This window comes from Piliocolobus tephrosceles, chromosome 11, assembly GCF_002776525.5.
Source record: "Piliocolobus tephrosceles isolate RC106 chromosome 11, ASM277652v3, whole genome shotgun sequence".
Taxonomy (NCBI): Eukaryota; Metazoa; Chordata; class Mammalia; order Primates; family Cercopithecidae; genus Piliocolobus; species Piliocolobus tephrosceles.
Window position 1 is genome coordinate 124,074,152 of NC_045444.1, and position 27,873 is coordinate 124,102,024.

At 35.6% G+C, this 27,873-nt stretch overlaps 1 protein-coding gene across 1 annotated transcript in view; it reads left to right on the forward strand.

Moving 5' to 3' along the window:
- RBM44 (RNA binding motif protein 44) overlaps nucleotides 1-27,785 on the forward strand; it is a 44,736-nt gene extending 16,951 nt beyond the window's left edge. Inside the window, exons 3-16 of the mRNA XM_023228723.1 lie at nucleotides 1,455-3,058; nucleotides 3,325-3,383; nucleotides 4,602-4,778; nucleotides 5,494-5,677; nucleotides 5,766-5,788; nucleotides 6,161-6,245; nucleotides 7,831-7,945; nucleotides 8,679-8,807; nucleotides 11,704-11,783; nucleotides 11,888-11,961; nucleotides 13,661-13,946; nucleotides 19,049-19,194; nucleotides 19,334-19,479; nucleotides 26,832-27,785. Of these exons, the coding sequence (XP_023084491.1) occupies nucleotides 1,455-3,058; nucleotides 3,325-3,383; nucleotides 4,602-4,778; nucleotides 5,494-5,677; nucleotides 5,766-5,788; nucleotides 6,161-6,245; nucleotides 7,831-7,945; nucleotides 8,679-8,807; nucleotides 11,704-11,783; nucleotides 11,888-11,961; nucleotides 13,661-13,946; nucleotides 19,049-19,194; nucleotides 19,334-19,457 (3,086 nt within the window). The 3' untranslated portion in view covers nucleotides 19,458-19,479; nucleotides 26,832-27,785. The remainder of the gene's footprint in view (nucleotides 1-1,454; nucleotides 3,059-3,324; nucleotides 3,384-4,601; nucleotides 4,779-5,493; nucleotides 5,678-5,765; nucleotides 5,789-6,160; nucleotides 6,246-7,830; nucleotides 7,946-8,678; nucleotides 8,808-11,703; nucleotides 11,784-11,887; nucleotides 11,962-13,660; nucleotides 13,947-19,048; nucleotides 19,195-19,333; nucleotides 19,480-26,831) is intronic.
- The last annotated feature ends 88 nt before the right edge of the window (nucleotides 27,786-27,873 follow it).

Genomic DNA, 27,873 nt, shown 5'->3' on the forward strand with positions numbered 1-27,873 from the left:
CATAACATCAGTTTAGCTGATTGTGATCAACTTTTTTTTTAAAGAAATGGAATAGAATAAAATAGAAAATACCAGAATACACTGGACATGGGTAAAATTTTTGTTTTACTTATACACATATATATATGTATGTGTGTACTGGGTCATGATATAAAATGTAATTCTGACTATGGTCTTAGTCAAAAAAAAATATTTTGAAAACCACTGCTCTCTCTCTTCCTCTTACTGTCATCTCTAATTGGCCACCAAGACATGTCAGTTGTGGAACTTTCATGCTGGTCTCTTCTTTATTCCACTTCTGTACGCTTTTGGTACCTGCCTTTATTCTCCTCTTTCAAGTTTTTAGTCTTTCTGTTGCCAGGAATGACCACAACTTAATTCCAGTCACATTACTACCCTTTAATGAGTTTTCAGTGGTCTTTTGTTGTCTTAGAATAAGAGCCAAACTTCTTAGCACATCATAAAAGGCCTTTTTCAGTTCGTAATTCCTGTCACACTCATAAGAGTTCTTTCACTATAGACAAGCTGTCTTACAATTTCCTGAAAATGCCATGTTCTTTCACACAGCTAATTGTACTTGTATTGGATTTACCTAAAATAATTTTGTCTATTTTGTTTCAAAATACTTTTGAAATATAAAGTTTTTCTGAAGTCTGCTTCCCTGTTTTTCAAAAATTTACCTGCTCCATCAACACAACTCTGTCAGCACTGTTTTAAAATTACATTTTTGTGTGCTTATGACCCTATGAAAACCATAAGCACTTGGGGACAGCATCTGTGTCTTCTTTTCCTTTGTTTTTACAGTGCCGAGGGCTAGCACTAGAAGGCATCCAAAGATTTATTAAATAAATTTATAAGAAAAAAAGTTTCTTATTAGACCATTTTACAAGCAGTGGCTGCCCTGTAAATAGTAAATTCCTTGCCATGGAAAGAACTCAAGAAAATCTTAGCTGTTGTCTTAGATCAGGCTGCCATAACAAAATACCATACAGTGAGTGGGTTAAACAACAGGCACTTATTTTCTCATAGTTCTGGAGGCTGGAAGTCTGAGATCAAGGTGCCAGCATGGTCAGGTTCTGGTGAGGGGTATCTGCCTAGCTTATAGATGGCTACCTTCTTGCTGTGTCCTCACATGAGAGAAGGGGGAAGCAAGCTCTTTTGGTCTCTTCTTGAAAGGACACTAATCCTATAATTAGGGTCTTGCCCTCATGACCACATCTAAACCTAATGACCTCTCAGAGTCCCCATTTCCAACATATGGGTCTGGCCTTCAACATATGCATTTCGGAGGACATGGTTCAGTTTTTAGCTGCTACTGAAAGGGATATTTGTCATGGATGATGTAAAAAGTAATTCTGCATTGGGAAGAGCTTAAACCAGATCATGTCTAAGGTTTTTCTAGTGTTTAGATTCTATAATGTTGCTGTTAATGTTTTTATCCTTTTTTTAATCAGATAAACCTTCAAATCCAAAGAAAGAAAATTTGTTATTATCCTCCAATGGTTGTGATAAAGTCAAATTGACTTTTCCTGATGATGACTGGGATTCTTCAACACTAGAGCAAAGATCTAATAATAAAGAAATCAACAATATTGACAAGATGGATTTATTAGAGCCAGTTTTTTCAGTGAGTCAAGATACTAACACAGAGAGTACTCATTTTCAGTCAAGTGAACTTGAAGACAGTACTGACTATGCTTTCTTGAATGAAACATATTCTATACATTACCCAGAGTCAAAACTAAAGAAGGAAAGTCTTATTCCTTTAAGTTCAGAATTAGATCTTGAAGTGCAGAAAAAAGAGGAGGTGTTTTTTGATATTTTGGAACATCAAGATAAGACTGTTGGCTTGGAAAGAATCTACGATATTTCAGATGCTAATTATAGAGAAAGTGCTGAAGATACACAAAAGCATGATACAGATGAAGACTCACAGCAGGAATATCACAGTGCTGAAGAACAAGAATATATAAGTAACCACTTATCTTTTGACCAAACAAAAACATTAGGTATATCTAATCCAGAAGTTGTTGAATTAGGAAATTTGGGTTATGAAGTTAAATGTGCTAGCAATGTGGAAGATAATCGTGTTAACTCAGGAAGTGGTTCTATCATCTCTTCAGATTCATTTGATGTTTATGGACAAGAAGAGTCACTTCATGTCTCCAAATTTCAGAATTCTGTTATGTTAAGTCATGACCTAAAGCATGAAAAGTGTAAGGAAAGAGAGACAAGTTCAGTGTACCACACTATATTTGATGGCAGTGTTCTAAGAAGCAATTCTCCAGGAAACCAGGAATCTCAATCTAAGAGTGGTTCCTTGAGCCCTCAAAAAGTATTAAAAACGAAAATTTATACTGAACACAAGAAATCTCAAATAAATGAAAGTAAAGATTTTTGTGGAAATAAAATTGCTGAGAACAAACTAGTACTGCACCTTGAAAATCCTAGCACATTACCACAGGATAAAGCTTTAGAGACATTACCCCAACCCTGTAAAGATTGTCAAACTTCCTGGACCTCTGTTTTTGATGATTCAATAATTTCTGCCTGTGGATATTCACATTATGAAAGCCTACAAAACACCCCTGACTCAGCCTTAGATTTTTCTGCTATGCTACCGAAGATTGCAGTGAGAGATAATCAGGCAATAGAAGATAATACTTGCCTAAAAGTTGCTCATAGCAGTACCACAAAGAAAACATGCTTTCACAATATGGAAGGAACATGTACTAATTCAATGACAGATGCAGCAAGTTGTACAGTCACAATTAATCAGACAGTGGATGTTAGCACTGATTTTAGGGCTTGTTTCACAACCAGCAGGGCAACAAGTGCAAGACCTTCTGTAGTATCTACATCAAGCAACACAGATATAACAATGATGAATAAAAAACGACCTGATGAATGGCAAAATGAGAAACAAAAAAGTGTGGCTTGTAGTACAGATTGGTCATACAGTGAAGATTGTATAGATACACAGATGGCTATGACAAAAGGATCAGGAAAATCTCCCTCCGTTGACAGTTTAAAACCTAATGGAAATTTTCTAAATAAGGTAAAATCAATATGAGTAATAATAAAATTTAGACTTTATAAAGAGACAGTATATGCTAATGTAGATGTTTTTGGTTTGTTGAATTAGGGCTTTTGTGAGAAAATGCTAGATGAGGGGAAAGGTTTGTAAATTACCACCAGTTCTATCCTCCTCGCATGGCAGCTCCTGCCACAAAATCCATTAGAAATTGAATTATACATTTTACTAGTTTGGAATTTCAGATGTAACATATGTTTTTTAAATTTAATTTTAAATCATATTTTCAGGATTTCCTGGAATTAAGAAAACCATGTGGTATCACAGACCTAAAGAAACATCCTGAGAGGTACATCATATATATATGCTTACGGATACATCTGGAAGAAAAAATCAAAATAGTATTTGCTTTCTGTATAGCATACTTACCCGTATAGAATAATAGCTAAAATAGACTTCAAGAAATCATCTGTTTCAACCGTTTGCCTTCAAATAAATATTAAAACAATATAGAATATTAAAGCTCTTCACTTACTGAGATTTCAGTCTCAATTTCTTCAGAAACTCGTGGCGTCTAATCTTTACTTGTTCAACCCAAATCAATACTGATTTAATTTTCCATTTCCTTTTATTTTATTCACCTGTAGACCAAAACAAACTAGCACCTTTGGAATATGTCATTTATTTGGAGAAGTAAATAGCTACTTTCACAGGAGCATTTTAATATTGATTTTAACTCATTGCGTAATTTGCTTTGCATTTATTAGATACTCTTGTAATTCAGAACACAATGGAGAACCAGGAAGTGGGAGGGAGAGAAACAGGGAAGGTCTAAGATAAGCCAAATTAGTTATCATACTCTGAGGTCATTTACTTTGTCCTTCACTTGTTACTCATCCTTCTAATGTTTAATCTGGTGTTTCAGTCCTATAAAATTAAATAGAATAATTGGTTTCTAGAAGCAAAACTATTGAGAATAGCTAGAAGTGGCAATTAGTAATAAGAGAAGACCTCCAAAAACTACTAATACTCAAAAAAACAGTGACTTGGGGCTTTTTGATATAATAGTACTGCAAAATATTTGCTTATGTTAATGATCCTTAATTATTAAGAAATATGTAAATTATTTTCTATTAAAAAGATAATATGTTTTAAGAATAAGTTTCATCAAAAATGCTTATAACTTTAAAAAACCTTGGCCAAAGTTTGATTTAGGTTGAAAAAAAATCCATTGGTTCTGTATAAATAAGGTCATTACCAAAATAACTTTATCCAGAATGAGCAATTCTCCGGAATAAACAATTCTCAAATTCATACTTCCTTTTTTGGTATTGAAAGTATGAATTTGAGAATTGTTTACTTCCTGGACTTCTAGAATGAATATATTTAGCTTTAACTTCTTGTTTTCTGAAGTTGTTATATATTCCTACAGCCTCTTCAACCTCAGTATAAATTGATTTAAACTTGACAGGGAAATATAAAAAATTTAAAATCTGTTTCTGGAGGCATGTTATTACTATAGAAAAATGTTTGGAATCTTACCTGATCCTATCTTTTATTTTTAAAGGGAAGTTCAACTTTTTAAAGATACGGAGAAGGATTTGCCGGCAATGTGCTGTCAGAAAATAATGCAGAGAGCCATAAAAGCAGAGCTGCACCTTTTAAATGTTTACTATCAGATGTGTCGTCGCCATTGTTGTGATATTTACAAACTTGTAATGGAAAATAGGGAAGGATTAAATATGTGTTTATTAATTTTAAATCTGTTTTTCTTAGAAATTTGTCACTAGCTTTAAGTTTATTCTAGACAGTTTCTTTAATTTTCATTTTTGAAGAGTAAAATGAGGAGTAGATTGTTACTGGGTTTGTTAGTTAGCGTAAGGGTAATAGAACCCTTGAGTTTCTTGGAGGGGCCACAGTACATGGTTGGCATGACAAATCCAGTGAAAACATAGATTTGTTGTTTCTTTATAAAGTTCAAGTAAGGATGAAGTTAGAGGGTTTTGCATGACATGCTACCACACTTTCTCTGGCTTATGTGTCGAGAATTGTTTGTACTGCCCTTAGAAAAACACATTTACTCATTTTTTTCTTTTACTCAACATTTAAAAGAAAATATTTAGAGTTCTAGTAAAATTAGAACCAAGTGGGATTGAGCAAGGTGGCTTGTGCCTGTAATCCCAGCACTTTGGGAGGCTGAGGCAGGAGAATCACTTAAGGCCAAGAGTTCAAGACCAATGTGGGCAACATAATGAGACCCCCCCCAATCCCTACAATACATTGTTTTACAAACTAGCTGGGCGTTGTGGCATACATGTAGTCCTAGCAACTTGTGAAGTGGAGACAGGAGGATTGCTTGAGCCCAGGAGTTCAAGAACCAAGTGTATAATATAATATTAGTGTTAAATGGATGACTTGGGCCTAAATAATTTAGTTTTGTGCACTCAACTTTTGAACAGGAATTTATCAAGTAATTCTGCTAAGAAGGAAGTGGGATCAGCACTACTGTCCCTTTTGGGGGACTTAAAAGTTAGATATGTGACTTTGAAAGAAAAAATACACAAAGGCATACCACTGGAAGAGCTGCCCCCACTGTCAGTAGAATCAAAATTACTATCTACCTTCTCTACTTTTGCTTCCAGGGTATGTATATATGTTTTAGAAATTAAAAATTTTACTTCATTTAGACAAAACATTTTAAACAAAGATTTTTTTCCTTTTCTCTTTCCAGCTAATGAAAAAAGAAACACATGTGTGAGTTATGGTTTCATCTGATTTATAATTCATTAGATCCTAAAACTTGCTTAATTCAGTTAACTTTAAACTTTCTGTTTTGTTCCCTATTTAGAACATTGATAAATGTTTTATTGAAGTGTTTATCTTTTTTCTTGATATTTAATATTGTACAAATTTATGGGGTACATGTAATATTTTGTTACATGCATAGGATGTGTACTAATCAAGTCGATATTCAGGATATCCATCACCTTGTGTATTTGTCATTTCTGTGTGTTAGGAACATTTCAAGTTCTCTCTTAGCTACTTTGAAATATACATTGTAGTTAACTATAACCTTACTCTGCTGTCAAACATCAGATCGTTTTTCTTCTGAAGTGTTCCTTTTAGCTTTTCAGAAGCAGATGCCGAACGAGATGATCAGAGGGCTCAAGATTTTGATGTTTCTTCAAACCTAAAAAAGACAATCTCTCAAGTAAGGGTCCTTGAAAGTTCATCAATGTAAACCTTTAATTGTATTGTTTAAGTAAAGTAAACCATAATTTTCAAAAACCCTGACATCCTTCTTTTCACTCAGCTGGCTTACTTTGTGTACTACCATTTGATGGATATAACTGATTATAATGATATATTTATGTCAAATCCTGATCAAACAGATGTCAACCGTATATGTTGAGTAGGGTGACTGTATAATTTACACCACGCCAGGAGACTTTTGCGGTTGAAAGAGTGTAATGGTAATTCTCTACAACAGTCGGTATAAACCTGGACTGTCCTGGGCAAACTATAATTTAGTGCCATAATCATGTTAAGCCAGTTCAATTAAAACTAACATTTTGTACCTTCATCTCATGAGCTAAAGTAATAATTCAGTCATTTTAGACAGGGTAAAGTTATAATTTCTTCTTTACTGAAATGATGAAAATCATTTTTAAATGCCTGTCATAAGTTTTCTTACTCTCTCGTTCCCCCAAGAAAATGTTTGTCAGATGACAACCGAGAAGGAATATTTAATCTATGTAAGAACACTCTGAAAATTACGAAGTGTTACGGAAACATTGGTTATATTCCATTATTGAGCAAGGAGGCAATAGAATAGGAAGGCTGGGGTTTAGTCTACTTTTCTAACTTTGGTTTTAACTCTGAGGTTTTCTTTATTTAAGTAATATTAATCCCCCAAGATGAATTCCAAAGTTAAAAGTCAAATACTTGATTGACTAAAAGTAAATTACTTTAACATTGTCTATTCCATTGTTAAATTCTTTCTTAAAAAAATCTCAGTTATCCACAAAGAATTAACAGGTCAAAAACTAGATTTTTACGTATTTAATGGTAGGAATTGTATAACCTGTTTATTTAGAGAGAACAATAAATTATTTTTTAAAGAACAAGATGAAGATGTCGTTCTTTATAATCTTGGTTTTAGCTACAAAACAATATTTATTTTAAGTTGGGATTACGTTTTAATTCCTGTCTCATTAAATTAACTGGTAATGTGTGAAACTCAGTATACTGTGTTTCTAAATTTCAGCTACTCGTGTACCATCTTCACAATTTACCATAGCCCTGTATTACCTATAATGTTACTTTGTCTTTAAATGATTCTCCATTTACATAAATTTAAATGTAAATAATAACTATTACATATAGGAAAGAAATATTCTTATAAATAAAAGATACACATAAGCATACACTAAATTAAATATATAACTGTTAAAGGTTAATGTGATAAATACTTGTGTGTGTATATATATACCTCCAAAAATTATCTCGATTACTTCTCATGTGTGTATGCCACACTTTGCCAAATAGTAGTGTCAGCACAGTCATTATACACAGACTAGATTCAAATTGTAATTCTTGTTAACTGTGTAACATGAAGCAATAAGTTACTTAGATTCTGTTTTCTCACATGTCAGGTCAGGTTGATAATGTTTTGCTTTCATAGCCCTCATTACTGTAAGGGCTGAATAATGCCAGCGAAGAGTACCTGTCACATAGTAAGAGCATAATCATTATTTGCTCTTATTTATTGTTGTTTTTGTTATCTTAATCCTCAGATGTCTTTATCATCTGACAATAGTCGTGCTACACAAAACATATCACCCAAAAAAGATGACTTTAAAAATGGTAATATAAATGCAGACTTTCGTCAACTGAAACTTGATGATAAAGGTTAGTATAAAAATGTGTTATCTTGTATAGTTGATGGAAAACAAAATAAGGTTTAAAGTATTGGTAGTGTTTATTCATTAAAGAAAAATAAATATTCTTAATTGACAGAAAGGCATCATTCTGATTATAAATGTCAAATATGTTCTTATTGCTATTTGACATCTTTAAGGTTGCCTAATATAGCTGACAATGCTAAATAATTACATGGACTCTTATTTTGGTTCTTTTTTTTAGTATGAAAATTCTCTCTTATATCTAATATGTATCTCTAAATTGTATGCATTTTTAGCACATGAAAAGAGATTGTGATCATTCCAAAAGATTATTAATTTAATTGTAATGAAATAAAGAGCTGCAACGCAGCTTAATTCTTTCAAAGATGTTTCATGTTATTGCATATATAAAGATAATATGTCTTTTTCACTAAAGGACAATTCAAAATGCTGAAAATTAAGGGTTTCAATAAGCTGGAAATAGTGTTTTAATTAAAGGAAAACTAGGAAACAGATCACTCAGACTGAAAGCAACTTTTTATTCAAGGACTACTGAAAATCTCTTCTCAGAGAATCTTTGTGCTTGGTTCTCTTATTTTGCTAATATTTATCTTCAGATTTATACATAAAACTCTAGTAGTCATCATCATGCTGATTCATCCATGGTTTTTAGATAACTTTTCAGTGTGTTGGACATTATATATCATTGTGTTTATAGCTCATTGTGTTTAATGTCTTAGACTGCAGACATTACCAAGAGATGAGTGAAGACTGGTCTGATGCTAAAGAGAACCTGACAGGAGTTGACATCTCAGGAACACAAGAAAATCAAATAGAACAAGACAGATGGAATTTGGATCTTACACTAGGTTGGTTCTCAAGAATTTACTGAGAAATCCTAACCTAGATTATTTGTAAAATAGTGCTTACCTGCTTCTGTGTTGTGATGGGCAACTGAGTTGTTTTAATATTTTATTCCTGTTTTGGCTTTTCTTTATAAATAAAAAAATGAGGAAATTGTTCAGTTGGAGGTCAGTTTTTTAAAGAGGAAAAAACTGCTAAAAGCTTAAATCCAAGATTTAGTTTTAACAGGTAGATACCCGCATTCTTTCTCTTGCTCAAGGCCAACATCAGCACTCCTCCTTCAGGGCATCATTTTCCTCTTTCCACACGTGGGTACATGGTGAATAAAACCAGCTTCCCAGTTACCACCAGGCAACCAGTACTAATCTGTCAAATTGGTGTTAATGATGAAAACTATTTGCTTTCTCTTATTTCAATAATTTTAGGGATGTTTTCATTTTTAGATAGTCCTTAATTGCTTAAAATAGTTATAGTTTTCTCTATTACCTGTGATTATTGCCCTTCTATCATTTCTAGGTAAGTTTATGCTACCTTTCCTTATTTTTTTTGTATCTTATATGGATTTTTCTTTTATTTTCCATATCAGCATTGGTTTTATTGTTTTTTTCCTGCTTGTCTAAATAATGCTTATTATGGTTTTTTAAATAAAATTTTAAAATATAGGAAAATTAAAATTAACTGGTTTCTCCAATAAACTCAAAAACTGTTTCTCAAAAACGGTTTCTCAAAAAACTGGTTTCTACAATAACCACTATGAATATTTTAATGACCATTTTTATGCATTTTCTAATGTATATATTTAATACACACATGCAATTTAAAGTAAATAGCATTATATCATCTATTTTTGGGGTTTTGTTGTTGTCATTTGTTTTTTGAGACAGAGTCTCACTCTGTCACCCCAGACTGGAGTGCAGTGGCACTATCTTGGCTCACTGCAACCCTTCACCTCCTGAGTTCAAGTGATTCTCCTGCCTCAGCTTACAGGTGCCCACCACCACACCTGGCTAATTTTTGTACTTTTAGTAGCAACGGGGTTTCACCAGGTTGGCCAGGCTGATCTTGAACTCCTGACCTCAAGTGATCCACCCACCTCAGCCTCCTGAAGTGCTGAGATTACAGGCGTGAGCCATTGCACCCAGCCCCATATCATTTAGTTTTATTCTGTTTTTTCTTCCCTTGCATTAGTTTTCTTCATGTCACTTATCACAACACTGTATGGTTTGCTTACCTGATATATTGACTGCCTTCCCATCCTCTCATTAGCTCAGTGAGCTCAGGGATTTTTATATGTTTTGTTTACTCCCTATCTCCAGTGCCAGGTACGGCATGCAGCCCATTGGATGTTCATTAGCCATTTTGTGTTGAAGTAGTGAAAGCTGAGGTGATGGGTATAATGTATGTCTTCTGATTCTTATTTACCCTTTTTTACTATACTGTAGCTCATTATTCCCTCCTCACTCCAATGTAAAAATATAAAGGTAGGTGGTTTTGCTATTTTCTCTATAGAATACATCATGATTCAAAGAAGTTAACAAATGGAATAAGTTAATGAAGGTTGGGTATTATTACCTAACGACGACAAACTGTGCCTGGACTCCAGCATCACCATTTACTATATTTGTGACCTAAACTCCTGAGACCTCAGCCTCCTTATCTGCAAAATGAAAATAATAATAGCTACCCTGTGGCATGGTTGTGAGAATTACATGAGATGATGTGTATAAAGTGCTTGCCATGTTGCCTGGAGCACCAGAAACACTGGATAAGTGTTAGGCTACTCTTATATATTATTATTTAATGAAAAAAATAAAATTTCCATATCTCCCATTACTATATAAAAATTATAAAGCATATAAATAAAAGCTACTTTAAGGATTCATTCAGCAAATATTTGTGTACTCCCTATGTGCCAGGTATGGGATTTGCTAGTAATTTGAATCTCTATTCAGTGGATCCTTTTTGGTTTCAGGTTCTCTTCACAATAGAGACTATGAAAATGTACTCTAAGAATTTTGAAATTTTTTATCAAGAAAAAACTTATCCATAATCCTAGTATTTGTAGTTTGGAAAATCATGCTTTCTAACTCAAGTTATCTCCCCACTTTTTTTCTTGTGTGCCCTTACCATTATTACAAGCTATATGTTATAATACCTGCTATTGATCGTTGTCCAATTAAAAGATTTTCTTGGCGTGATGTTTCCCCAGCAAGGGAATTTGCATAATGAGAGCTCTCAGACCACTAACTCTAGCCAGCATTAACACTAGGGAGTTAAGATCCTGTGTGTGTCCAGTGTTCTAGATAGCACTTCTCTGAACCAAAGACAAATGAAAGACAACTGCAGATTGAGAATATTTTTTAAAAGCCTATACGAAACATGTACAGACTTTTTAGGAGTCTCATTATTCCCTAAACAATACAGTATAACAAATATTTACATAGTATTTACATTTTATTAGGTATTATAACTAATCTAGAGATGATTTAAAGTATACGGAAGGATATGTGTAGGTTATATGCAAATACTATGCCATTTTACATAAGGGACTTGAGCATCCTTGGGGTGTCCGAGAACCAGTCCCCCAGGGATACTGAGGAACAACAATTACAGTAATTGATTACTTTATTTAGATGTAATTTGTCCATTTTTGAGCTACAAGAGACTTAACTAACCCAACCTCTTTAGTTTTTAAGATGATGTGATTAAGGCCCAGAAATCTTAAAACTATACGGCAGGCTATTAGTCCTCAGTCTAGAAGTGCTGATAGTTGCTGATAACTTTATAATAAGCTTTGGGTTAGTAAAAAGGAAGCATAAAATATGTAACAGCGTTCACATTTTCTCTGAAACATATCAGTACAATAAGGATCATTTCTGTTATATGTTTTTCTCTAAGCAGAAATGAAGAATGTTGAACCCTCACAAAGAGATAAAGGTTATTTGATACATGTTGGTGGCCTCTGCCCTTCAGTATCTGAGGTATACCAGGATTATTCTTTTGAGCTTCATTTTCAAGTTTATTAGTTGTTCATGTTTTGTTGTATTTTTCTACCCTTCACAAACTTTTATTTCTCTTCTTTTAGGCCGATTTAAGGTCTCATTTCCAAAAATACCAAGTTTCTGAAATTTCAATTTATGATTCTTCTACTAATTACAGGTGTGTTTCCCAACTTTAATCAATATGCATTATTATGTGTCTGCTGTTTGCCAAAGGTTCTATACCAGATCTCAGCCACAGTGGTGACAAAGTCAAGGGCTATTCTCATAGGGTTTCACAGGCCAGGAAAGGGGACACATGGACAAATAGCTGCAGTCTTGAGTTGATACTGTTCTTAACCAGATCGTTTTTTTCATTATACTTTGTAACTTGTTAATGGTATACAGAAACTTATTGATTTTTGTATGCTTTATCTTGCTACATGCCATTTCGTGGGGAAGCAGAGCACATTAGGCAAAAGAACGGCTTCCAGAAATAGATAACATTGGTTCAATTCCCAGCTCTGTCAACAACTTGGTTAATAAATTTAGGCAAGTTACTTAACCTTTCTGTACCTCAGCCTCTTTGTATATAAAGTGAGCATAATAATACTACCTTCACAACATTGCTATGAAACTATTACAAGTAAAATATGTGAAACACTAGGAATAAAGCCTGGCACATAGTAGGTGCTCAGAAAATTGTGTTTCATTTTACTATTTCTGATTTCAATTACTTTTTAGTTGACACTCAGTATATTTTAGGTAGACAGCTACCTCATTTATATATAGTTACTTTGAGTATGTATGTTGCTACTTTCTGTTTTGTGACATTGCCAGATGATTCAAAAGTATTAAATAACAATGGCCATAGCTTAATGGAATTTTTTTTACTGTTTTATCATTAAAAGTGATAGCTGTTTATTTCAGATATAAAATTTTTATCAATTAAGAAAGGATCCTATTTGTAGTTGGGGTTGCAATTTATTAAAAATGTGTGTCTTAAATGAAGTCATATAATTGTAAGATAATTGTTTAGCTGTAATTATTTGACCTGATGTTAATACATTTCATTAAAGTAGTATTGTAATCTTAGGAGCATTACTTGATGTGACTCTTTTAGTATCTTGCTGAATACTTTCTAAGAACTACAGTTTTTTCTTACTTGAAGTATTTTGCATTCTGTGTAGAAATTTAGAAAATACAGTTAAATGCAAAAATACAAGGAGTTTATAAAAATGTATCCATAGTCTCATCATTTGAAAACAGCCACTCTTCCCAGGATTTGGTGTTTATCCTTCCATTGACACTGTCAAGGGCTGATGCTTTTATAGGAATAGCTATTGCCCAACTTTCTTGTGTATATAATTAAAATTCTGATTAGATTTTCCAACTCTTTGTTTTTGTCTGTATATTTCCCCACTACAAGGTCATAAAGATACACTGTTGCATATTCTGCTAAATATTTAAAATTTTGCCTCTCACATTTAAGCCTTTAAGTTATCTGAAGTTTATGTTTATACATAGGGATTAGTTTTAAGGTTTTTTAGTTATGGATAATCAGATGTCCCCAGACCACTAATCTCAGCAACTCTATCATATATGAGCTTTGCAAATATTTTACATTAGATTTTAATATAAAATTAATAGGAGATAATGTGTAAGAAATACTTTTCTTCTATTTCCCATCTTTAACTTGGTTTTTATTTAGTTATCCTAAATAAATATTCTTCCTAATCCCAAGGTAAGTACAGCAACCTTTTTATTTTTAAAAGCAGTTATTCTTGTGAAAAACGTATTTGCATCTGTAGTTACAAAATTAAGTTTGATGTAATTTGAAGTCATTAACAACCTTTCGGTTTTCTGCTTTTATGTTTTAGATATGCATCTCTTACTTTTACAAAAAACAGTGATGCAAAGATAGCTGTGAAAGAAATGAATGGGATAGAAATAAATGGAAAGTCAGTAAATGTGAGGCCTGTTAAAATTCTTGGAGAATATACATCACCACTTTCCTCCAAAAATGGGAATAGAATTAGTTCGAATAATTTAGAGAAAAGCACCAACAAAGAAATCCACTCAGCCTTCTCCATTTCTAGATTGCCCAGAACTAGACCACGGCAGCTGGGATCTGAGCAAGACAGTGAGGTTTTCCCTTCCAACCAGGTTAGTGTTTTTGATAGATCCCTTAGATGGTCTTTGTATGTCATATTGCTGTAAGTAGCTTTGTAGAATAAATAACTTCAATATGCAGTCTTGAAATGGGAATGACAGCATTCATCTGAATTGTTTTTAACCTTGAATCCGCCCTAACCTGGTTTTGTACAACTCCAGTTGTTCCTGGGGGAAATCTAGATCTTTGTAGACCGAGCTCACGAAAAACTCATTTTAACTAGGCTCTTTGCCAATCCTTCACCGTCTTTTTATTACTACTCTATAAGTAATTATAATTTCATCTTGATTTTTCTTTCACAGCTAACCTTATCTCATAATTGTTAAAACCATAAAATGTAGTCATTTTATTTTCATATATTCTCATGTCTCTCTTACTGAGGTAAACACCCTGTGAAAAGGGGTAAGGTTTGCCTCGTTCAGTCTTTTCTCTCCACTGCTCAACAAATTGCCTGGAATCCCATAGGTGTTCCATATATATATTTTTTTTTTTAATTTACATACAGTAAAATTCAATACTTTTTGGTGCCTATAGCTTTAGACAAATGTATATAGGCAAATCAGCACCACCATAATCAAGATTCAGAACAGTTCCATCATTCCAAAAAATTACCTCGTGCTCTGATCTGTTTCTTATTCTTAAAACTTGACCTTTTTCAGAACGTTATATAAATGAAATTATACTATATAGCCCTGTTAGCCTGGCTTGTTTCACTGAATGCATTTGAGATTGATCCATGTTGTTGTGTATACTGGCATTTTATTCCTGCTCATGTTGTGTCCATTTTTATTCATTTTATTTTATTATTGAATTTTGATGTTTTAATATTCTGATTTTGAGTCCTTTACCAGATAGGCGATTTGCAAATAGTTTTTCTCACTTTGTGCCTTGTCTTTTCATTCCGTTAACAGTGTCTTTCTCAGAATAGGGATATTTTAGTATTTATGAAGTATAATTTATTAATTTTTTAATTCATAATGTATGCTTTGAGTGTTGTAGCTAAGAAATCTTAGCATAATCCAAGGTCATAGAGATTTTCAGTTAATTTTCATATATTGTTTCTGGTATTTGTTGAGGTAGTTATTGTTTATTTGCGTTTGTTTCTGTTTTGCATGTGGAATAGTTCCAGCATCATTTGTTGAAAAGATGATCCTATTTCTGTTGAATTACCTTTGCACCTTGGTCAAAAACCAATTGACCATGTTTGTGTGAGTCTATTTGTAGACTGGAACTGTTTTGTTGAACTGTTTTGTCTCTTTCCACCCGTAGTACGCTGTCTTCATTACTGTAGCCTCATAGTAAGTTTTGAAATCAGGTGGAATGAGTCCTCTAACTTTATTCTTTTTTTTTTTTTTGAGACGGAGTCTCGCTCTGTCACCCAGGCTGGAATGCTGTGGCCGGATCTCAGCTCACTGCAAGCTCCGCCTCCCGGGTTCACGCCATTCTCCTGCCTCAGCCTCCTGGGTAGCTGGGACTACAGGCGCCACCACCTCGCCCGGCTAGTTTTTTGTAGTTTTTAGTAGAGACGGGGTTTCACTGGGTTAGCCAGAGTGGTCTCGATCTCCTGACCTCGTGATCCGCCTGTCTCGGCCTAACTTTATTCTTTTTCAGAGTTATTGTGGCTATTTAGTCTCTTCGCCTTGCTGTATACTTTTATAATTCACCTGTCTACAAAAAAAAAATCCTACTTTGATTTTTGCTGAGATTATTTTGAATCCATAGATCAGCACAAGAATCAATACTTGGCCGGGCGCAGTGGCTCAAGCCTGTAATCCTAGCACTTTGGGAGGCCGAGGTGGGCGGATCACGAGGTCAGGAGATGGAGACCGTCCTGGCTAACCCAGTGAAACCCCGCCTCTACTAAAAAATACAAAAAACTAGCCGGGCAAGGTGGTGGGCGCCTGTAGTCCCAGCTACTCTGGAGGCTGAGGCAGGAGAATGGCATAAATCCGGGAGGCGCAGCTTGCAGTGAGCTGAGATCCGGCCACTGCACTCCAGCCCAGGCGACAGAGCAAGACTCCGTCTCAAAAAAAAAAAAAAAAAAAAATCAAATATTGTTGAATAAATGAATCTAATTTTTTCCCTTAATAAGATAAAGGGATCTCTTCTAACTGTGTCCTTTATCCAGTGCTTTCCTCATTCCTGGAGTTATCACATTCCTTTTCTATACCATTAGCAACTCCACTTCCACTCACAAACCTTAGCCTCTACTCAAAGTCAGGCACAGCCCTTCCTAATCCTGACAGGATTTTCACTTGACTTTGTATTCCTCTAACTTTACCATCCTTATTTGTCCTATGTGGTTTTTTTTGTTTGTTTGTTTTGGGGGAGTTTTTTGTTTTTATTTTTTTGTTTTGTTTTGTTTTATTTGTTTGAGACAGAGTCTCACTCTTGTCGCCCAGGCTGGAGTGCAGTGGCGCAATCTCAGTTCACTGCAACCTCTGCCTCCTGGGTTCAAGCAATTCTCCTTCCTCTACCTCCTGAGTAGCTGGGATTATAGGAACCTACTACCTTGCCTGGCTAATTTTTTTGTGTTTTTAGTACAGATTTGGTTTCACCATGTTGGCCAGGCTCATCTTGAATTCCCGACCTCAAGTCATCTGCTCGCCTCAGCCTCCCAAAATGCTGGGATTACTGGCCTGAGCCACCACACCCAGCCTGTCCTATGTTTTTATTGCCAAAGTGCTCAGTCAAGTAGGTTATATTCAATGTCTGTTTCTTTGCTTCTCTGTTGTCCTGATAATCTGACCTCAGTCTCTAAAATTTTACCTAAACGGCCCTTTTCATAAGGCACTAGTGACCTTTTATTTGTCTTTCCCTCATCTGCCTTCCTCTTGACTACTTTGCCTGTTTGACACTGTTCATCCCTTTCTTGAAACTTTTCCTTTCATCTCAGTGACCCTTCATGTGTGGGATTGATTTGTTTGGTACATAGCCCCAATCTACAGCAGGAAGGAAGGAAACAAAGTGCAGTGAAGCTGCGTGGGGCCCTGAGCTGGAGCTGTGGGATCTGTGGCTCTCCCTTTCCTCTCTTGTGTAGCACATGTGGTCTCCTACCTCTGCTCTCCGTGTGCTCCTTCCCCTTATTCCCCTCTCTCCACACACTGCTTTTCTCTGCTCATGACTGCTTTCTTCCCCCATTTGGCTTTGTTTGGCTTGATTCTAACTCTATATGTTCAATTCAAGTCCCTGTGATCTGATTAATTCATTTGCTTCATGTTCTAATTTCAGTCTTTTTTTTTTTTTTTTTTTCCTGAGACAGGATCTCACTCTGTCACCCAGGCCGGGGTGCAGTGGCACAACCACAGCTCACTGTAGCCTCAAAGTCCTGGGCTCAAGCAATCCTCCCACCTCAGCTTCCCAAGTAGCTGGGACTGCAGGTGTGTCATCATGTCCAGCTAATTTTTGTATTTTTCTGTAGAGACCAGGTCATGCTATGTTGCCCAGGCTGGTCCCAAACTCCTGTCCTCAAGTGATCCTTCCACCTTGGGCTCCCAAAGTGCTGGGATTGCAGGTGTGAGCCACCACACCCTGCTAATTCCACATGCTTTAGACAGGAAATTGAATTGATCCAAGCTATGATTTTGATGTTCATTAGCTCAGGCAGCAACACTCTTGATCCTGTCAGCTGTGGCAGTGGGCCATGGGGTTGAGATAGGGATGTTATAAAGAGGGCCATACGGGCTGTTGGTATGTGGATTGGGAAGTTCCTGTAACTATCTTTGTTAAACTATACTCCAAGTTCTCTTTCCTTTCTAGCAATTTCTTGTTCCCATGTTCTTTTTCTGATTCTCCACAATTATTTATTCTATTCATTCATTTAGAAAATATTGATTATCTACAATGAAAAGCAGAATCATAGTGATTAATAAACACTCTTAAATTCATAACCTGGCTTTGCCACTTACTCACCATGTGACTCTGGAAAAGTAACCTATAACCTTTCCATTTCTGAGCTTCCTTATCGTAAAATGGAGATAAGAGCCATTACCTCACGAATGTCGACGAGCTTAAATGAGCTTACCACAGAAAAATTTTTAGAGCAGTGCCTACCTTGGAAGATGTACCCAGAAAACATTAGCTGTTGTTGTTATTACTTAGCAATAATTTGACTTCTTTCTTGGAGAACATATTCTTTCTTGGAGAGCACTTACTTCCACTGTCACTTAAACTATTATATCCCAAACTTTTTATTTATTAAACAAATAGTTATTACATACCAACTGTGTACACTATTCTAGGCACTGGGAAAGCAACAATGGATAAAACAGACAAAAATCTGTGCTCTTAAGGAGCTTAAATCTAGTGAGGGAGTCAAGGCAATAAACAAGCAAGTGAAAGATACAATGTTCTGATGTGGAAGGCCCAGTGTGTTATGTGTCTTGCCCTGACTTCATCGAGGCTGTAAAGTCTAAGTCCTTCCTTTATAGAACTCTTGTGGTATTTACGGTGGTTTTCTACAGTTTATAGCCTACTTGCATTGTTAACAGTAACTAATTGGTCATTTCAATTTTGTCTCTTCACAAATGGAGAGGACTCTGTTTTATATCACTATAGTTTTTCCCGCGCAGCATATAGTGCACTTCTGGGCATACAATTTGTATTCATTACATACAGCATATAGTAAATATGATGTAAAATATCTCTAATTACTGTGTAGCCTTTCTTAGGTTGGTTAAGAGAATTAAGCCTTAATGCCCTAAGCCTAAAACATTTATTTAATGAATGAATCTCTCTCCTGTGCATCTAAAGTGAAACTAGTTATATCCTATCTTTGGGAGAATTGAGAAAGTAGTTACATCATTTTCTGTGTTCTATGGTTCAGATGAGAATCTGGTTGAGAAAGGCTTATTTAGACATAGCCTCGTATACTTTATCAGAAAGAAAAAATGTTGGGTATGTTTTGTAGTATATGGCCCTGAAACACAGCCCAAGTAAATACAATTGATACAAATAATCCCAAGTTAAAGTAAACTTTTAAGGAATTTTTATTTTATTATTTTAATTTTCAAATATATTATTATTGAATAAGCTGTATTGTCTTTATGTAATGGTCCTTACTGATTTTAAGAAAACTTTTTAAATGCTTATTTAGGGTGTCAAGAAGAATTGTAAGCAGATTGAATCTGCTAAATTATTACCTGATACACCTGTTCAATTCATACCTTCAAATACGTTGAACCTTCGTAGCTTTACCAAGATCATAAAGAAACTGGCTGAACTGCATCCAGAAGTCAGCAGGTAATAACCAAAATTATATTTTAACTGGTTTAAAACTTTTGTGTAAAAATATAGGTCAAGTTAATAACTTAGATATATTCAGAATGTGTTCCTTTGGAAAAGACAAATAAATACTTATGTATGTTTTCCTTTTGCATAGAGACCATATTATAAATGCGCTTCAGGAAGTGAGAATAAGACATAAAGGTTTTCTGAATGGCTTATCTATTAATACTATCGTGGAGATGGCTTCATCTCTTCTGAAAAACTCTGCTTCCAGTTAGGAATTCAAAAAACAATAAAGAGGTAAAGCAACCATATTCTTTCATATTTGAATATTACTTAAAATTTATAAGCTATTGATTTCATTTTCTTTTTACATAAAAAAATTAAATTTAAAATAATAATATAATCACAAAATAACATGAAGTTTTAAAACAAGCATACTGTAATTAACTACTAATGCAAAACTAATTACCCTAAAATTGACTGGCTTAAACAACACTCATAAACTCAGTTTGCAGATCAGGATTCAGGAGTGACTTAGTCAGGTGGTTTTAGCTCAGGGTTTTTCATGTTGCAGTCAAGATGTTGGCCTGGACTGTAGTCATTCAGAGGCTTCACTGAGACCAGAGGATCTGCTTCTCGGGGGGCTCATTCACATGTCTGTTGGCAAGAGGCCTCAGTTCCTCACCACATAGGCCCTTCCATAAGGCTCTTCAAATGTCTTTGCATCATGGCAGCTGGCTTCCCCTAAGCAAGAGAGAGAGAGCAAGATGGAAACTGCATTGTCTTGTATTATCTACCCTCAGTAGTCGCAGATACTGCAATTTTTACATATCAAAGGTTTGTGGCAACCCTGCATCAAGCAAGTCTATCAGCGCCATTTTCCAACAATGTGTACCCACTTTGTGTCACATTTTGGTAATTCATACAACATTTCAAACTCTTTTATGACACCTGTTATGGTGATTGTGATCAGTGATCTTGGTTACTATTGTAATTATTTTGGGGCACTTTGAACTGCACCCATATAAAACAGCAACTTTTATAAATGTGTGTGTTCTGCCCACTCTAGTCACTGGCTGTTTCCCCATCTCTTTCCCTCTCTTTGGTCCTCCCTATTCCTTGAGACACAATACTAAAATTAGGCCAACTGATAACCCTACAATGATCTATTAGTATTCCAGTGAAAGAAAGAGTCACATGCTCACTTTAAATCGAAAGCTAGAAATGATTAAGCTTAGTGAGGAAGGCAGGTCAAAAGCCAAGATAGGCTGAAAACTAGGCCTTTTGTACCAGTTAGCCACGTGGTTCATTGTTGTGAAGCCAATGAGGAAAAGTTCTTGATGGAGATTACAAATGCTACTCCAGTGGACACAAGAATGATAACAAAGTGAAACAACCTTATTGCCAATATGGTGAAAATTTTAGTAGTCTATATAGAAGATCATAGCAGCCACAACGTTGCCTTAAGCCAAAGCGTAATCAGTGCAAGGACCTCTTTTCCATTATTTGAAGGTGATGAGAGAAGAGAGGAAGCTGAGGAAGGAAAGTGTGAAGCTAACAGAGGGTTAGATTAGTTCATGAGGTTTAAAGAAATAAGCCATCTTTTTTTTTTTTTTTTCCTGAGATTTTGGTGCACCCGTCACCCAAGCCCTGAGCAGTGTACACTATACCCAACATGTAGCCTTCTATCCTTCACCTCACTCCCACCCTTTCTTCCAGCCCTCAAAGTCCAATGTATCATTCTAAGAAGTCGTCTTTGTAACAAAAGTACAATGTGAAGCAGCAAATGCTGATGGAGAAGCTGTAGCAAGATGCCCAGAAGATCTAGGTTAGATAATTGATGACGGTAGCCACACTAAACAGCAGATTTTCAGTGTAGAAGAAACAGCCATCTACTGAAAGTAGATGCCATCAGGGACTTTCACAGCTTGAGAGGAAAAGTCAATTCCTAGTTTCAAAGGACAGGCAAGCTCTCTTGTTAGGGGCTAATGCAGCTGTTGACTTTAAGTTCAAGCTGATGCTCATGTACCATTCTGAAAATCCAACGGCCCTTAGGAATTAACACTAAATCTACTGTGCCTCCACTCTATGAATGGAACAACAAAGCCTGGATGACAACCCGTCTGTTTATAGCATGGAGGTTTTTTGGGTTTTGTTCTTTTTTTAGAGATAGGGTCTTGCTGTCACCCAGGCTGGAGTGCAGTGACACAATCATAGCTCACTGCAACCCTAAACTCCTGGACTCAAAAGATCCTCCTGCCTCAGTCTCCTAAGTGCTAGAACTACAGTAGGTGCACGCCACCGTGCCCTGCTACTTTCTTTTTAAATTTCAACCTTTCGGCCGGGCACAGTGGTTCACACCTGTAATCCCAGCACTTTGGGAGGCCGAGGCAGACGGATCACGAGATCAAGAGATCGAGACCATCCTGGCCAACATGGTGAAATGCCGTCTCTACTAAAAATACAAAAATTAGCTGGGCATGGTGGCGGGCGCCTGTAGTCCCAGCTACTCGGGAGGCTGAGGCAAGAGAATCACTTGAACCTGGGAGGCAGAGATTGCAGTGAGCTGAGATCGCACCACTGCACTCCAGCCTGGTGACAGAGCAAGACTCTATCTCAAAAAAAAATAATAATAATTAAACTCTTTGTAGAGACAGGGTCTCACCTTTGTTGCCCAGGCTGGTCTCATATTCCTGGCCTTAAGCAATTCTCCCACGTTAGCCTCCCAAAGTGCTAGGGATTACAGGCATGAGCCACTGAGCCTAGCCTGTAGCATAGTTTACTGAATCCCTGGACTCAAGCAGTCCTCCTGACTCGGCCTCCCTCAGTAGCTGGGTTTACAGGCACATACCACCATGCCAGGATAATTTTTTTTTTTTTTTAGAGATGGGGTCTTACCATGTTACCCAGGCTGGTTTACTGAATCTTTTAAGCTCACTATTGAGACCTACTACTCAGAAAAAAAAAAGATTTCTTTCAAAATATTATTGCTCATTGACAATGCACTTAGTCACCAAGAACTCTGATGGAGATGTAGAAGGAAATTAATGGGTTTTTTTAATGCCTGCTAACACAACATCCATTCTGCAGCCCATGGATCAAGGAGTAATTTTGACTCAAGTCTTAAATATTTAAGAAATACATTTCATAAGGTTATAGCTGCCACAGCTGATTCTGTAATGGATCTGGGCAAAGTAAATTGAAAACTTTATGGAAAGGAGTCACCATTCTAGATGCCATTAAGAATATATATTATTTATGAGAGGAGGTAAAAATATCAACATTCACAAGAGTTTAGAAAAAGCTGAATCCAACTCATGGATGACTTTAAGGGGTTCAAGACTTCAGTGGAGGAAGTAACTGCTGATGTGGTAGACATAGCAAGACAATTCAAATCAGAAGTGGAGCCTGAAGATATGACTGAATTGCTGCAACTTCATGATAAAATTTGAATGGATGAGAAGTTCCTTATTATGGATGAGCAAAGAAAGTACTTTCTTTTTTTATTATTTGTTATTTTTGTAGAAATGGGATCTTGTTATTTTTCTCAGGCTGGTCTCAAACTTCTGGCCTCAAGCAGTTCTCCCACTCAGTCTCCGAAAGTGCTGGGATTACAGGTGTAAGCCACTGTACCCAGCCCAGAAAACGCTTTTTTGAGATGCAGTCTACTACTGGTGAATATGCTGTGAACATTGTTGAAATAACAACAAAGGATTTGGAATAGTACATAAACTTAGGTGATAAAGCAGTGGCAAAGTTTGAGGGGATTAAGTACCCATTCGGTGTTTAAAAAAAAAGTTTAAGGAAATTGACTCCAATTTTGAAAGAAGTTCTACTCTGGGTAAAATGCTATCATACAGAATCTCAAGCTACAGAGAAATCTTTTGTGAATGAAAGAGTCAGTTGATGCAGCAGACTTCATCGTTGTCTTATTTTAAGAAGTTGCCATAGCCACTCCAGCCTTCAGCATGACATGAGTACATCAGAGAAAAATTGCTTGAAAAATTAAAGCCTAAAAGAACTATAAAGCAGCTGGAGGGATAAAGTTTACCTTAAGAGTGCAATAGTTAGATTCACAGCTGACTCTCACTCAACAGAAGTCACCAAATAATTCTCCAAGCCCGAAGCTCTAGACCCAGGAAAAGAGCCTTCAAAAATAAATGTAAAATAACTAATTATCATGCAAATTTTAAAAACTAAGATAATTTGTTACTTTAGAAGAAGCCCTACTCTAAAGAAAATACCAGAATGTTCTCTGGGAAAAAAGTGATTTTAAATGAAAGGTCAGAGGTACAGGAGAAATGAAGATCAACGAAGAGTAAATATGTGGTAGGTCTCAATCAATATTGGCAGTAGAAAACAAAAATAATGATTTTTATAGGTTCTAATGTAATTAAAATACATGATAATACTAATACATAAGTTGAGAGGGGATTAAGTATTCTTACTAATCTAAACACCTTGCAGTTTGGGAAGAGAGTAAGATGCTCTGTGTTGGGGGTACTCAAGACCACCCAAGCTTCATTATATGCTAGGAGGACTCACGTAACTCAGGACATAGATGTATTATTCATGGCTATGATTTATTACAGCAACAAAATACGAAGCAAAATCAGCAAAGGGAAAAGGTACATAAGGTGAAGTCTGGAGGAAACAGGCTTCCAAGAGTCCTCTTCCAGTGGAATCACAAAGGATGTGCTTAATTTCAATGAATTGTGACACCTATAAAATGTTGTCTACCAGGGAAACTCATTAAAGACTCAGTGCCCAAGGATTTTACTGGGGATTGGTCATGTAGTTGCCCTCTGCCTAGCACATACTATAGCTCCAGACTGTCAGCAGCAATTCAGCATAAACCACATTGTTTGTATAGCAGTTTTAGTATAGTGAGGCACTCATCACTTCTGGAAATGGTGGGAACCCCCACCCCAAAATCCCAAGTTCCTAGATACCAGCCAGGGGCCAACCTTGCAAGCAGGTCTTTCTAAGGATGGCAGTCTCAGGACTGCTACATTAATTATTTTTCTACACATATGCCAGTTGATATCAGAACAAAGAATCCATGTTGTAAATTTGGGAGCAACTACTAAAAGAACAATTTTTTGTGGAGGAGGGTTGTTTGTTTTTGTTTTTTGTTTTTTGTTTTGAGATGGAGTCTTGCTTAGTCTCCCAGGCTGGAGTACAGTGGCACGATCTCAGCTCGCTGCAACCTCTGCCTCCCAAGTAGCTGAGACTACAGTCACCCGCCACCACGCCCAGCTAATTTTTGTATTTTTAATAGAGATGGGATTTCACCATGTTGGCCAGGATGGTCTCGATCTCTTGACCTCGTGATCCACCCGCCTCGGCCTCCCAAAATGCTAGGATTACAGGTATGAGCTACCGCGCCCGGCCCCTAAAAGAACAGTTTTCGAAAGCATACAGAAAATGAAGTTGGACCTTACCTTACACTATATCCGAAAATCAACTAAAATGAATCAACAACTTGAACATGAGTTAAAATTATAAAACTCTTAGAAGAAAACAGTGGAAAACTTTCTCAGCATTGGATTTAGCACTGATTTGGGTATGGCAACAAAAGCATGGACAACAAACGAAAAGATACATGTATTAGACTTCATCAAAATCAAAAACTTGAACATCAAAGGACACTATCGAAAGAGTGAAAAGGCAGCCCATAGAATGAGAAAGTATTTATAAATCATATATCTGATAAGGGGTTAATACCCAGAATAGGCTGGGGAGGAGGTGGCTCACGCCAGTAATCCCAACACTTTGGGAGGCAGAGGCAGGCAAATCACTTGAGGCCAGGAATTCAAAACCAGCCTGGGAAACATGGTGAAACCCCATCTCCACAAAAAATACGAAAATTAGCCAAGCATGATAGCACATACCTATTGTCCTAGCTACTCAGGAGGCTGAAGTGAAGGATCCCTTGAGACTGGGAAGCAGAAGTTGCAGTGAGCTGAGATTATGCCACTGCACTCCAGCCTGGGTGATAGAGCAAGACTATCTCATAAATAAATAAATAAATAAATAAATAAATAAGGCACACAGACCAATGGAACAGAATAGAAAACTCAGAAAATAATGCACACTTACAATAGTCTGATCTTCAACAAAGTCAACAAAAACAAGCAATGGAGAAAGGACTCCCTATATTCAATAAATGGTGCTGGGAAAACTGGTTAGCCATATGCAGAAGACTGAAACTAGACCCCTTCCTTACACCATATACAAAAATCAACTCAACATGGATTAAAGACTTAAATGTACAGTCTAAAACTTATAAAAACCCTTGAAGAAAAACCTAAGAATTACCATTCTGGACAGTAGGACAATTACATTCTGGCCAAGATTTCATGATGAAGATGCCAAAAGCAATTACAACAAAAACAAAAATTGACAAGTGGGACCTAATTAAACTAAAGAACTTGTGCACAGCAAAAGAAACTCAACAGAGTAAACAGATAACCCACAGAATATGAGAAAATATTTGCAAACTATGCATCTGACAGAAGTCTAATATCCAGAATCTGTAAGGAACTTAAATTAACAGGAAAAAAAAACCATTAAAAAATGGGTGAAGGACGTGAACAGACATTTCTCAAAAGAATACATTCACCTGGCCAACAAGCATATGAAAAAATGCTCAGTATCACTAATCATTGGAGAAATGCAAGTCAAAACCACGAGATACCATCTTATACCAGTCAGAATGGCTATTATTAAATAAAGTCAAAAATAACAGATGCTGACAAGGTTGTAGAGAAAAGGGAATGCCTATGCACTGTTGGTGGGAATGTAAATTAGTTCAGTCATTGTGGAGAGCAGTGTGGCGATTCCTCAAAGAATTTAAAACAGAACTGCCATTCGGGCCAGCAATCCCTTTGTTGAATATATGCCCAAAGGAATGTAAATCATTGTACCATAAAGATACATGCATGTGTATATTTATCACAGCACTATTCACAATAGCAGAGACATGAAATCAACCTAAATGCTCATCAGTGGTAGACTGGATAAAGAGAAGTGTATGTATACACCATGGAGTACTATGCAGCCATAAAAAGGAACGAGATGATGTGCTTTGCAGCAGTATGGATGAAGCTGGAGGCCATTATCAAGCAAACTAATGCAAGAACAGAAAACCAAATACCACATGTTCTAATTTATAAATGGGAGCTAAACTTTGAGTACACATGGACAAAGAAGGGAACAGCAGACACTGGAGCCTACTTAAGGGTAGATGGTAGGAGGACGGTGAGGATCAAAAAACTACCTATCAGGTACCACGTTTATTACCTGGATGATGAAATAATCTATACGCTAAACCCCACAACATGTAAATTATCTATATATAACGAACCTGCACATATGCCCCTGAAACTAAAATAGAAGTTTAAAATAAAATATTTTTCTTTATCAAAATAAAATTAGAGGCATGTGAAAGAAATATTAGAGTTAAAATGATTGCTAGATACAAAGACAGTACACAAAAATTAATTGCAATTCTCACTATCCATGATGTAAGAAAAATGAAATTTGTTAAAAGATATTATACTACCATTAAAAACAAGTGCCTGGGAATGTATTTAACAAAAGATACTCAACAATCATTGTTGATTTCTCCTTTCTTTTGATTCTAGAACTTCCTTGGAAAGTGTGTCTCCTCCTTCAGAGAATGTTCTACAGCACTTAGGAAAAAGTGGTAATAGCAAGATGATGTAATTAGGCTGTGTAAATGGGCTAAGCTGTTAAAATATTCTACTTTATAGCCCTCCTCTAAAATCGAGCAGCAGTTGTCTATACAATATTAAGATCTCTGTATATTTAAAGTTAAAATATAATTTTAATAAGTTTTAAAATTTTTTATTTCAATCTTGTTGTTTAGAACCTCAAGGTGCATATTTGGGATCTAAAGAAATGGTCTTGTCCATTTTAAAAACCTTTATTAAGTCACTTTTAAAATATATTGACCAAGAAAGAGGTTTGTTGTTATATCAATGTTTGTGAAATGATTTCCATACATAAAAAAAGGTAATTTACCTGAACTTTGTCTTAAGACTCTTATATTGGATTATAGGATAACAGATAAACTGTATAGATACATTCAGTATCATACAACCTTTTGGAATGTGTATGCTTTCAGGCTTCCAAGATAATTAAATTACATCATGATACATTTCATGCATTTTTATGATTTCAGTATAAAACATTCAGGTGCGTTAGCCATTTTCGCTGGGAAGGGTTAACTTGTATGTGCTTTGGTACTTAAATTTAAATGTTCCCTATAGTGCTTGCATTCATTTTGTGAAAAGTTCTGTTGTATTGTTAGAACAATTTTCAAAGGCTAATTTTATGCCTTATCTGATAGAAATATAGAATATTCGATTCTTTAATTGCTTACTTTTTGAAAGTAATATAATATTTAATTTGCATTTTTATTAATAGTAAGGTTAACATTTAAGTCTGCATTTTCTTTAAATGTTTTAAATGTTTATAACATTCAATGTTTAGTTGGTGTTACTTGATTAAAACTTAGCCATTTAACGTTTATATTTGATATATTTATATTTAATAAAGGCATCTAATCCATAGTACCACTGTCAATTTAATGCTTTCTTCGGGTTCAGTGGCATTTTTTTTTCCCAGAATAACAAATATTCTTTATTTTATTTTATTTATTTT